We start from the raw sequence: 12,931 nt of genomic DNA, 5'->3' as shown, positions 1-12,931 counted from the left end.
TTGTGGATCCTGCTCCCTCTCTGGCCTAGCTATATCCCTCTCTGCTGCCTTTGATTGCATTTAGAGCATGAGTTTGTTGAAGAGAGGAAGAGGAGGTGGTTTCTCTCCCCTTGCAACTACCTTTTGCTGTCAGCATTAGAAAGGACATGGAAGTACTCTTACCTTTCAACAGTCCAGGTATCTCCTTAAAACTCAGTTCAGAGGGATTATGAAGGTTCACTTTCATGGTCTGTATTCATGCCAAAGATCCACAATGATCAAGCTTTTTGCCTTTTGGTCTGAAACAGATTTTTGTCCTCACTGAGTTCACTTACAACACCTTCATCTTGGTTTGACAACATACTGCCCAAGGCAAACTCCCTACTTAACTCTGTCCTCAAAAGTGAGATACACCTGTTGTGTACCTAGTATTTGGTGCCAGAAGCAAGAATCCCTCAGCATTTCCCTCCCCACACATCACAAAGTTAAAAGAGGAGTTTTAAAACAAAATTGTAGTGTTATTAGGCTGTATGCTAAGCCCGAGTGAGTGAGTGGAAAAGTGGAAAAGAATGTATTCATTTAGCCTGGAGTTTTGTATTTTTGGTTGGTTTTTTTTTTTTTGTTTGTTTGTTTTGTTTTTTTTTGTGTGTGTTGGCAGACTACTATTAATGGAAATGAAAGGAGTATATCTTGAGTCTCTCTGGAGAAGGTTGCCACATTCAGGTTGCTAAGAAAAAAGACAAGCTGTAAACTTTTGGTGTTAGTTCGTCTCAAGAATGCAGATATATGTCAGATATAACTCCATGAGCAATTTAAAGGCCAATATAAGGCATGCTGGCTTCTTAGAAAAATGCACTGAGATTGAAGATCTTTGATCTTGACAATGTGGGATCAAACCATTGCATTAATCTGAACTTTGTAGTTCCTACCTCCTCAAATGTACCCTCAACATCCCCTTATTGCTGTTTGCTTCTCAACACTCATTTTGTGGATCAAAGGAAAAATGAATTAGTTTGAATATTACTTGTTCTAGAAATTGTATGTGTTTAAAGAGTCCATACTGAAGAAATGTTATCCTTGGATAATTATGAAGTAAGATTAAAGTTGAGATCATCTATTCATTAGAGGACTCTGGAGGAATTCCAGGGGAATTTTCATGCTGGAAAATCAAAACTTGCTACTCTTCACCCTAATAATCAGACATTAATGGCTGCCTAGAAACAGTTTGCTTTATTGTTTAGTAAGACTAAGAATTAACTGCTGCTATCTAACCTCAAGTCTACCACTGACTTGTTTGTGGCAGAGGGTAAAGCACTTCTCTTAGTTTCCCATGATTGCTGCTTCTGAGGGAGTTAAAAAAATTTATAAAGGTCCAGTGTGCTAAGACAATAAAAACATTGCTGCTATTACTGCAATCAGTCTGGAACTTACTATTGAGAAAGGACTCCTGTTTTGTTTCTCAGAGGTGAAAACTGCTCAAAATGCCTGCTGGGACATTAGGCTACAGGGTCAGGGAGGCAATTCGGTGCTGAATGTATTATGTGCTTATTACTTGTACATGTTAATTGTAATGGTTTTTCCTGTATTCAGAAGTTAGACGTCATGAGTGGAGCTGATCGAAAATAGTGTTTTCTGTATTGGAATTCAAGAAATGCCAGTTCCCAGAAACAGGAGTGAACTTTATCATAGAATGGAAATTGATTTTCTGAATTTCCTGTGAAAGCAGAAGTCTGAGAAATAAAAAAAGCAGCAGTGTAAGTTTGAAATAATTAAAATAGTTTTGTTTTGATAATGTAGAAACCAAGCTATAGCTGTGATTCCAATTGTGCAGCTCATGGGCGAGCCAGGACTCTAGCGTTTCTGGCTACCAGCTCTCCATTAGCCCTGAAGCAAGTGAGGGTTTCAGAGTTCCCAACTCTTCCAGAATCTGTGCCACACCTTTCAGAGCTCTGCTCAGATCTTAGCTTCGTGGCAGGGAGCCTAGCAGCCCTGAGTGGCCCCAGGTTTTCAAACTCCTTTTTTTTGGCAAGAAGCCTAGATTCTCCAAGGACCTGGGCATGGCTCCTAGCTTCACAGAATAGGGAGAAGTCCTGTGAACAGTCATCATTTACAGAATCCTCACTTAAGGGTAGGGAGGCTGGATGTGTTAGTGCCTTCTGTACAGGGCTTCCTTGCAATAATGGTCCCTGGGAGATTGGGCTTTCTAAACTTCCAGCAGGAAATTGCAATTTTCGGATCTGAAAGGTTTTAAATCTTAAAAAATGTAGAAGTGGAATTGAATTTGGTATTGCTGCATTCGTTGGAGGGTTTTTCTTGTTTCATTTTTTGTTTTCATCTTACCATTATAACAAGTCCCTGGAAATATCACTGGTAGGCTTTTGAGGATCTGAGTCCCGTGAAGTGTCATGATGCTGAGCAGACATTAATTGTTTTTGTTCCTATCTCATGCCTCTCCATTGTGCCTATGGCATTTTTTATATTTGCAACATATACTGTTGCTTTTCTTCTGCTCCCAGACTCCATGTGACCAGCTGCTTTGGTCTCCTTGGGCAAAAGAGAGAGAGCGTGCTGCAGCCAGTGCAAAAACCCACGTTCCTCACCAGAAGCCTAGTGCTGTGAGCTCTCATCTTGTCATGAAATCCCATTAGTGAGCATAGCACGTGGGGATTCCAGGAGCTTGGGAAGTTTGGACAATTCTGGAAATGCAAGCCAGTAGTCAGCACGTAACGCATCTGTTTCTGTGCCTAGCCCAATGCTGAGTGAAGACTGGGCTTGTCAACTCTGCCTGTAGAGTTGGGAATGACGTGTTTGACAGCAGAGCTTGGAAGCCAAAATTGCAGCTTCCACTGGGGTAATACACATCAAGGAGAGAAGAAGAGACATCTCGTGGAGTCCCTCCCACAGTAGCAGCTAATATTATAAGGTTATTTCCTTAAATTATCCTTTAATACTGTATTGAAACATGTCAATAAAAGCCACAAGAAGTCTCTTTCTTCTCATGTAGTGTATAACCGGTTGCTGGTGGCATACTCTGCCTTCTGTGCTGTTACCATAGAAGTGGCTCTGAAACTGAAGTTTAGTTACATTAAGGCCCTTTGGATTTAGAATCTCATCCTCTAAGCCAGTTGCTGCACAATTTGCACTTTGAGCAGAATTTCCAAGGTTAATGAGTGCCTGCAGCCCAGACTTGTTTTGGACCAACAGTCTTCATCTTTCTATCTGGTATAGAAGATGATAAAAGAGCTTGGAGGGGGCACCACATAGAAATAATACAGTTACTCCAATCTTGCAGGCTCAGGGGCAGTACTTGGAACAAAATAGTGCTTGGCAGCCAACCCCATCTGAAAGCTGCTGGCTCCCTCTGTAGCCTCTGGCATGTCCACTGAGGGTTTCTGCAATACAATTAACCAGTCTACAAAATAGAGTAAAACCTACTTCATATGGGGGATAAGAGGTTTAATTTAAGTAAGATCATAAAAAGCAGTGGGTGTAAGGGCACAGTCTTCATGTTGTGTTATATACACAGCACTTTTTTTGAGATGGGGGATTCCCCTGCTGCCGTAGTCTTTCCCCAGCTCCTTTCTGGACTGTTTCTACAGTGCAGAGTTGCCATCTTTTTACAGCAGTCTTTGCCTTTCAGTACTTCAATCTAGGAACTTTAGAACAACAGAGACTGATAGCAATAAAAATTGTGTTGGTCATTGAACAAATCCTACTCTGTATAACTCGGTCACTAGCCACACAATTTTTTTCCTAGCACAGCATAAAGAAATACTGTCAGGACAAATGGACGCCAAAGTTAATGACAGCTTATGTGAAAAATAAACCCAGCAAATTTCTGTCTTGCCCCAAACTAAACTCCAGAGGATACATGCATATTTTTAGATACATACACACATATACAACTCATTCTGTTTTCCACTGCTTTTTTAAAATGATCATTTATTTTAAAGGAAACCTTCCTTGCATCTTGTAACAGAAAAATTTATCAGTAATACAGAAGCTCACTAGGAACCAAACACAATCAACCTCCAAAACAAAAGGACTAATTCTACTTCAGCAACCTGGACTGAATGAGACACAAAGTTAGTTAGATCCTTAACACGGTTTCACCTTTATCTGATCCACCAAAGCTGCCCTGTTCCTTGCACAGTGCCCATGGAGAACACTTAAAAGAGTCCCAGCACGCCCTGTAGCCTCACTGGGGACGGTGTCCGAGGCGGGCAGCCACGGACCAGCAGAGATGGCCTTCCACAGGCTCCACAGGAGTGTTTTTGTCCCCCTGAAATGGCGTCTCCTGGGTTGAGGCTGGGACCAACGACACTCCCCTCTGGCACGGCCTCTGGGAGGGCACTGAAACAGTTAACTACACTCCCAACCGTATTTATAAAGTTGAGTTAAAAAGTGGACTGATTTAAGTCTGGGGCTGCAAATGCAAAGGATTTCTTTATTTCCTTCTGCATTTACATTTTTGCAAGGAGCTCTCTCTTTATAAATGCACTGCTGATGAATATTGAAAATATTCTTGGGCACAAGTATCTTCTTGCAGTGGCAATGCATCAGAGACTTGGCTGGTGGTTATTCTTCAAAGAGTTAGGAGGCGTTAAATGTAAATTTAAATATAAATGTATTTAGGAAAATCCAATACTAAAATGATCTGGATCTTACTTTAATTAAAGTAGAAGGAAAAGTTTTTTAAAAACACTGAAATCCTGTTTTGTTGATAAACTTTATTAAGATCCCAAAGTAAGCCGCTTTCCCCCAATTTCTCGTCCACTTTGCCCTAAAGCACGACGGCCTATGCAGAGCGAGGTGCACCCATCCATGGCAGCTGAGCTAGTAACGCCTTGAAAAAGCCAGTTTGCAAAACAGCATAGGTATTAAGAATTGATTGCCAAACATTTTGAAAACACAGCTAACAGGGAAGATTACTCCGTGAAAATAAAACTGTTATGCAAAGCAGTTTCTGGGATTCATGCGCAGCCAGAAACGCATTACCAACAGTCCTTCAGCAAAAGCAGATGAGCTTTTAAAGCACGATGTACAATGCGAGCTGTTCATCACCTGGCCGCAGCCTTCGCACACAAGACCCGGGTTTCTGCAAGTTTAAGGGCAGTAACTTTAAAAAAAACCACAAAACAAAACCAAAACCCAACAAACCACCAAAAAACCTCCCACAACAGTAGAATAACCTCGAGAAAAAGAGAAAAAAAACCCCGCTTTCAGCACAGGTGGACTTCGTCTCGCAGCTTACCGGGCGGGACCCTCCCTGCGCGTGTGCGCACCTCATACCCCGCCTGAGGAGAACGGCGTCCGCGCCGGTTCCGCGGCCGCGCAGCGCGTCTCTCCGCGGCGGGCTTGGCGCTTGCTGCGTGCGTGTAGAGGTAGTGACACGATTCCCAAGAAAAGGGGTAGGGGGACGAAAAAAAAATAAAAAATAAACCCAACAGAAAAGAAAGAAAACAACCTAAAAAATAACCCGAGGTTGCCGGTTTCCAGCCCAAGCGGCGCGGCAGTGCCGCCTCGCGCCGCTGCGTGAGGGGAGAGCTGCGGGCCGGAGCGTGGGGCTGCCCTCCGTCAGCCGCCGCCTTATCCCGCCGTGTCGCGGACGGGGCCGAGGGTCCCGGTCCCCGGTTGCCGGTCCCGTCCAGAGCGGCCCGTCGCCCTCCGCCTTCCCCCGCTGGCCGCCGGGCCGGGAGGAGGGCGGGGGAGGGCTTTCCCACAATGCTTTGTGGGGACGTTGACAAGTGGATCCAAGATGGCGTAGAAAGTAATGACAGGTAAGTCAGGACTTCCCCATTCGCCCCCCGCGGGGGCCGGGGGCGGCCGGGCCCGGCTGGTGAGAGCTCCGGGGAGGCCTCGGGGAACCTTCGGTGCCCCGCAGCCGGTCCAGCGGTCGAACGAGGGCTGCCGGCCGGGCCGGAGGCTGAGCGGTGCCGGCTGGAGAGGGCCCTGTGTCTGCGGAGGGGCCTGCAGCGGCAGCCGCTCGGGGGCTGTTTACGGGCAGGCTCGGCCGGAGCCCCGGGGGCTGCCGCGCTCTCCCGGGGGCCCGCAGGCGCCGGCGGGCGGTCCGGGGCGGCCCTGAGCCCGGCACAGCGGGGGCAGGCGGAGGGGCCAGCCTGGAGAGCCGAGATGCCTTGCACAGCCCCGGCTTCCCCTGGCTCCGGGGGTGCTCCGTCAGGGAGGGAGGTGGGGGGGGGACGACGACGACACACGGAGAGGGGTGGGAGTCAGCTTTGTTTTTGTACCGGGCGGGGCGGGAGGGAACGGATAGGGACAGCCAGGAAATAACAATCATAAAACAGAAGTAAAAAAAAAAATAAATAATGGTTTAGGTAGGGTTTGTCGAAGGATGGAAAAATAAATTGAAATAATTTACCAGCTGTTGTAAAATTAACCCTCGGAGCAGTTGAAGGATGGCAGATAAGCTTCTATTTTTTGTCTTCTGCAGGAGGCTTTGTCAGGGCCGAGTGGCTAGAAGTTGGGAGGTCTAACACAGATCCTGAGATCGCCTTTTATACGATGCAACTGTTGTGAAACTGAAAATAGGAGAGTTTATACTGCTGGTTGCGATACAGTCCTCCCAACAGAGACCATATAGATACATTTATATATGCATGTATATATGTTTAGGGCAAATCCCCACGTAGGGGAAGGATATACATTACCCCTCCTGGGGTGGGTTATGTCCTTTTATTAAAATTTCCAAATGAGTGAAGTTGTTTGGCTTCAATGCAATGTTAGTCAAACTGTTGTTTGATTGTAGTAACGTGATTAAACATATCATTGATGGAAATTAAGAAGTAACTACAGGGAAACAGTTGCAGAGTTGCTTTCCAGTTAATGACAAATTGAGTAAGAGGTCACAAGGTAATAGGATTTTTGCATTATCAGAGGTACAGCAAGCTTGAGGTGAAGTTTTAAAATAACAAAATATATTTTGCTTTTCATTGAAGAAGTAAAAGAATTCAACTGTAAGACACAAAAGTGTCCTAAAAATGAATATCACCATTGACGGATTGAGTGCATCATGGCTAGTCTTCTTGGGATGGTTTGAATTGTTGGGGTCTTCTAATGTCATTGTTCTTAATAAATAGTATAATTTAAACAAGGCAAAGGATAAAATATCCCCCCTCCTTCATTTATATGAAGAAAAGACATATTGCTTTGTAAAATTAAGAACACCTCCCCCCCGCCCCCCAACAAATTAAATGAAGTGTTACTTGGCAAGTTTGCATTATTTTCCAAGACTGATTGGTAGAACAAGGAGGTTTTAAAATAATGTGTTCTAAATTCGATTGTTTCAGTACTTTTGAGTCATAGCAGATTGTGGATGAAAACTCTGGGTTTTGTTTTTTGGGTTTTTTTTTCAATGGCAAATCTTGTTTGATTGGAATAGTCTGGGGACACTGGGCAGCTTGCTGGTCCTTTGCAGCGAGGAGCTGATTTTGAATGTGCAGTTGAAACTTAGATGAGGGGAAAGTGTACAAGTGACCACCACCTTCCCTCCCCCTCCTTGGGATGCAAACCGAGGGATTCACTCTTAGGTCAATCAGACTTTGGTAGGCTTAGCTTTTACAGCACAGAAACTGTGAGTGGTGAAAGCTGAGTTAAGCTTTTTTTGTTGAACTTTAATTAGCAGAACCGTTTTTCTTTATTGGCAAGTGAAGGAACATTTTATGTGTTATTACTGATAAAATTGAGTTCTCTTTGTAATTTGTTATGAAAGCAGAAATTACTTTTCTTTTTTCCTAGCTGAAATCACATTTCTATTATCACTCCTCACCTCCGTGAATTTTTTTGACTTATGAAACGTACAGTGTGTATTTCCCCTCCTTTAATTCACATGGACACCGTGCCTTTTTAAGTGAGCCAGATGAATTTTTCTATGAAAGAGGCTTATTAAAGTGATGGCTCTAGGACTTGAAAGGTTGTAATAGCTGGTTTCGTTGTTTTTTTTTGGTTGGGTTTTTGTTTTTTTGGGGGAGGGGGTTGGAGGGGGCAGGTGACTTGTTTTAGTCTCACCCCAGCAGACTAAAAATTAAAGGGAGATGTGGAAACAGCATCTTAATCTGTAATTTGTTCCAGTTTTGCTTCTTGATCTGTCATGGAAGATCCTTTCCCTTTGTAAAATCTCATTGGTTTCAGAGAAGTTGCTCCTGGGCTTTGGGATCTGTATTAGTAGGAGAAGGGTTGTAGCTTGGAGAGGGCTTCTGCTTGAAGGTTAGATTCATGGAGAAATTCCTATCTCAAAAAATCTAAGTAACAGGGTCTGGAAGGTTTGAAAAGGTAATATTTCCAAGTGGATAGGGTACAGGCCTAGTGCTTGAGAGATGTGGACAGCCTGATGCAAATCACTTCACCTGTTTATGCTTCCTTTTGAAGGAATTTCAAATAGGAATAGTGAATCTTACCAACTTGTAAGGAGTCTTAATGCCTGTGGATGAAAGGGACTATGTAAGAGCTAGGCAATATTACTACTAATGTTTTCCAACTCTGTTAATTTAGTAGTCTGATGAAATATTTTCTCCGTCATTGGCAATTATTTTTGTTACTAAAATCCCCTTTGCAATTATAGTTGGATATTCTTTCTGACTTAGCGTGGGTTTTTTTTCTTTTTATTCGTTGTTTACTACCATCTTACATTTGCTCCTGCACTTTATTCTAGGTGTTTTGATTTTAGTAATGGCAGAAGCAATTGCTGGAGCAATTCAGATTATTAGTTGAAAGCCCTTGAATCTTTCACCTCACTGGCATTCCCTCCTGAGGTTGGTGGTACCTAATAGGTCTGGTAGCAGGAGTGAAATCTAAATTAGAAAAGTCTTTTGTAATCATTTAAATCCTGTCCCCTGTGTACAGCCTGAATAACTAGGGAAAGCCGTGGGAGCTGGCTTGGAGAACAAGAAGGAAGGATGGTGTCATTCTGATCTAGCTTAGGGATAGAGTAGTTGGACAGCTGGCATTCCCCCTGCCTTGGGGATCAGTAGGCCAAGAATCCTAGTAAACGTGAATCCTGTCCTTAGGTTTTTCCTAGCGTTGTTAAAGGCTTGTTCCTGGAAGCAGATCCTCAGTGTTCCTCTTTGTGCAAGGTTGCTAGTGGGTCATTGTGGGGGAGAAAATAGCAAATTTTGTATTCCCAATCTTCCCCTGCTTGCGTATTATAAGTGTTTAATCGTTTCTCACCTCTCTTGTTGAGGTCCTAAGGCAAGATCCCATTATCACTACATGGTATATGTGTTTTTCCCCTTTAAATGGAAGTAGTATGGGTTAGATTATCAGAACAAACAAGACCTTCCTATTTTTGTTCTTGTTTGTCTTGCTATTTCTTCTGTGGCCTTTGGCAGTAGTCAGCGCTTGTGTTTATGTGTATCAATGACATATATTTGAAGACATCATACTTTATATGTTTGATTTCTTACTGCCTTTGGTAGACTTCTGCAATTGTCATGCTTTTTTCAGCAAGGAAGAAAAGAGAGAGAATATGGAAAAAGAGACTGCTTTTTTAGAAGTTTGCACACGGCATTGGTATGGAATTAAAAAAAATGAAGGAATGCTTGGTCTTCTGGAGATTTTGACTGGGAAAGTAAACACTTGTTTTCTCCTAGTATTTATTTTGGAGGAGGAGGAAGGAAATAACTAAACTTTATAGATAGTGAAATTAGGAGTCTGCAAGGTCAGACCACTCCACAGGCACAGGCCAGCTTCTGGTGATTTTATTAGGATAGTATTGATATGTAACTCGAGTTCCTTATTCAAAACCAGTCTTGCTTACTGAGCTTTCGTCTTCTCTTCACACAAATGTTTGCAACATGAGGCTTCAACCAGAAGCAATTACTCGTGTCTGAGACACACAGAAAAGTGAATATTACTGTAGGAAAAGAAGTGCTTAGAAATTTAAGCAGGAGGATTGTAATAACCCATAGGTGAGAATTTGTTTTTCTGTTGCATTTCTATTGCACTGCTAGTTGGAGTTAAAGGATACTTAATGTGGCTACAACATAATATCCAAATATTTCTCTACAATTTCTTATGCAAATTAATTGTCATAAATTTAATAGAAATGTGCTGGTTATTTATCCAGTCTTTTCTCAGAGTCCTCCAAAATACCAAATTGCAAACTTTGGACAGGAAAGCCAGATAAGAAATCAAGGATTTAAATCTTTTTCCTTCTTAAATGTAGTTTTACTATACTGGGAGGTTCCATTTCATGACTAAAAAGTTTGAGTGGTTACTATGGCCCCATCCTACTTCTAATGAGTACAAACTACCAAATTTTCTAAGTGGCGTGGAGTCTTTGTCAGATATTAGAAGACTGGTATTTTAGCAAGAAGGTAATTTAGAATTAACAACACTGAACTATAGAGCTTTTCCAAAAAGCAGTAGGTATACAGTGCTGCTGCGTTGGTAGCAAGAGTTTTTGTAAGTGATTTTATGTAAAGAGATGTTTTGGAGATGTTACTGTAAACTGTTGTGCGATTTGTTTCTGTTAGTCTCAGGAAGTACCACTTGCATGAAGAATTATGTGACTGAGGTGGATGTTTTTAATCTTTGGCTTATATGCTATTTGGGGAAATATATTTCATGATCTCTCCTGTTTTGTAAGCAGAAGGAAGGCTAATGATTCTCAGAGCTGTAATGACTAAACACTGGAAGAAAAAGAGTAGTAGTATTATGTTAGGTACGAAATTTTGAATGTTGGAGTGGCAGGAATTGGAGAATAGAAATGTGAGCAGTGTGTGGATTCGTCTGAGCTGATTTTATGGTAGTTAGGGTGAGTGTTACTTAGAAATGATCTTTCAGTCTGTGAATTTCACCAGGTTTGTTTGTTGGGGTTTTTTTCATAGTTGTATACAGCAAAAATACTGGATTCATCAAACCACTAAAAATTACACTGCTTAAGTATGCTTAGAAGATCTTTCAGAGCCTTTCAGACCCCATGGCAAAAGCAAAATACGTAACACAACAAGAGCTGTTTTTGAGAATCTTGGTTGTTAGTAATGCGGCAAGAGTGTTTAATTTGCTGGAAAATATTTAGTGGATCAGCAGACCAAGAAAGTAGCAAATCTTTGTGGATATAGTAAATGGAGAATGCCACAAATGAAAAGCATAGTGGTTTTGGCTGCATATAAAGTAATGCTTCTTCCTTATATAGCTTCTCACTTAATGTAAGATAATCTGTATTTTTGTAAATGAAAACTTCATTTTATCCTGGGATAATTTGGGGGGGACAGGGACAGGCAGCGTGCTTTTCTTCCCAAGTAATGTTCCTTTGCTGCTCTCAACTAAATTCCCCATCAGCTATCTGGGATTCCCAAATACTGTTGACCAGCCACGATAGCTGCCTTGCATCTGCTTCCCTGCCATCTCAGGACCCAGAATTTGTTGGGCTTTTCTCACTGTCTACAAAGGGAGGTCATTAAGGGGAATGCTTTTTTTTTTAGCATACTTCTGAATCTGTGCTAACACAGTGTTGTAGCTGAGTGCTGTGGGTATTTTATTGAAGTGATGTTTTTGATTATAGTTGTTTGTGCTGATGGTTTTGAGGTAACTACTCTGGCCATATCTTAAGACACTCACATGTTTGGAATGGTGCAGGACATTTGTTTTGTCGTTTGAACTGACTGATACTACTTGGCTGTAGTTTTGTTTATATTTGTTTGGCTGGGCTAGACACCGCTTTTCTTCTTCCGAAGTTTTGTCAGAATTATGCCATTAACCACAGTAGGATCGTTACTCATTCCTGCTGATGTCTGTTCTTTGAGTGGGGTTTAAAATACGTGACTGAATCTCTAATGTTCATTTCAAAAGGAATGAGTAGGGTGAATGCCATTGGGAACTTGCGGTGTGTTGGATACAAGTTATGTTGTTGCCCATAGGGTTTGCTGTGTGAGGAGAACTTGGGAATCCATATTCTATTCCCAGGAGGGGTCTAAAAATTGAACCTATTGGTAGTGTCATGTTTGTGCATTTGAGGAGAGGAAACAGGGACGTTACAAAAGCATTATCCGGATACAGAAGGGTTAATATCATTAAAATACAGAGTTAGAAGACAACTCCCCAAATCAGGCTTACTATATTATGCCAAACCATTTGAAGCACAGTCATGTAAAAATGAATTTCAAAGGTTATTTCCAAGAAAGATAGCAATTTCTAGTGGTGGAGGTTAGTTATTGCTTTGAACTTTCAAAACAGCACACAAAAATATCATATGCAGTTACATAATAGGTATGGTTTTGGGAAAGATGTGTTTGGAGTATCTGTGGGTGGCATGATTGTGTTATTAAATCTGTTATGGTAGGACCCTTTTGTGCTAAGCACTGTATAAATGCGTAAGAAAAAACTCAGTCACAGTATTATTCGCTACTATAATAAATTTAAGTTCATTATAATGCTGCAATGAAGACTGAGGTATATTGAAAGAAGATTTTCCTGTTTTGTGACACAACTTTCTGGCTTATTTCTATGTTCGATTTGTGAACTGTTCACTATAACTGTGCAATATAACTGATATTCAGCATGAAGACTTTTACATTCTTTTGCCTCTTGAATGGATTTAAAGAGTGATTCATATTTTGCATGTCAAACAAAATGAACATAGGGCTTTTTTTTTTTTTTTTTTCAATCCAACTGTAAAACTGTGATATATACCTGTAGCATCTGCATTTGCACTGGTGATCAAAGCTGTGTTCTTCAGATAGGTCTCCTAGTCATAGGGGTGTGCTGCTTTGCAATACTGGGACATGTCAAGAGTGGAGAAAGGTCTTCTATGAAAATGAAAGTTTGACATTTGAGGAAAGACTGTTTCAGCATCGCTATGATATCCCTGTTAAGAAAAAACTTGGATTGAACCCACTGAGCTTTGGAGTTTGCACAGGGTTTTCCAAAAGGGGATATGCTGTGAGGAAATAATTTCTTCATTTTAAGAATACTTTTATTGCTGAAATCCAAATAC

At 41.7% G+C, this 12,931-nt stretch overlaps 1 protein-coding gene across 5 annotated transcripts in view; it reads left to right on the top strand.

Moving 5' to 3' along the window:
• Window positions 1-5,092: 5,092 nt before the first annotated feature.
• HELZ (helicase with zinc finger) overlaps window positions 5,093-12,931 on the top strand; it is a 93,235-nt gene continuing 85,396 nt past the window's right edge. For 3 of the 5 annotated variants that reach the window (XM_075044258.1, XM_075044257.1, XM_075044255.1), the window contains exon 1: window positions 5,094-5,759. In XM_075044258.1, the coding sequence (XP_074900359.1) occupies window positions 5,753-5,759 (7 nt within the window). In that variant the 5' untranslated portion in view covers window positions 5,094-5,752. Of the gene's footprint in view, window positions 5,760-12,931 lie in introns of all 5 variants that reach the window. The other 2 variants (XM_075044256.1, XM_075044259.1) reach the window with 2 other exon arrangements.

The sequence above is a fragment of the Buteo buteo genome, chromosome 13 (genome assembly GCF_964188355.1).
Source record: "Buteo buteo chromosome 13, bButBut1.hap1.1, whole genome shotgun sequence".
NCBI classification, from domain to species: Eukaryota; Metazoa; Chordata; class Aves; order Accipitriformes; family Accipitridae; genus Buteo; species Buteo buteo.
The sequence above is the reverse complement of the archived record's forward strand: the minus strand, read 5'-3'. Positions and strand labels throughout refer to the sequence as shown.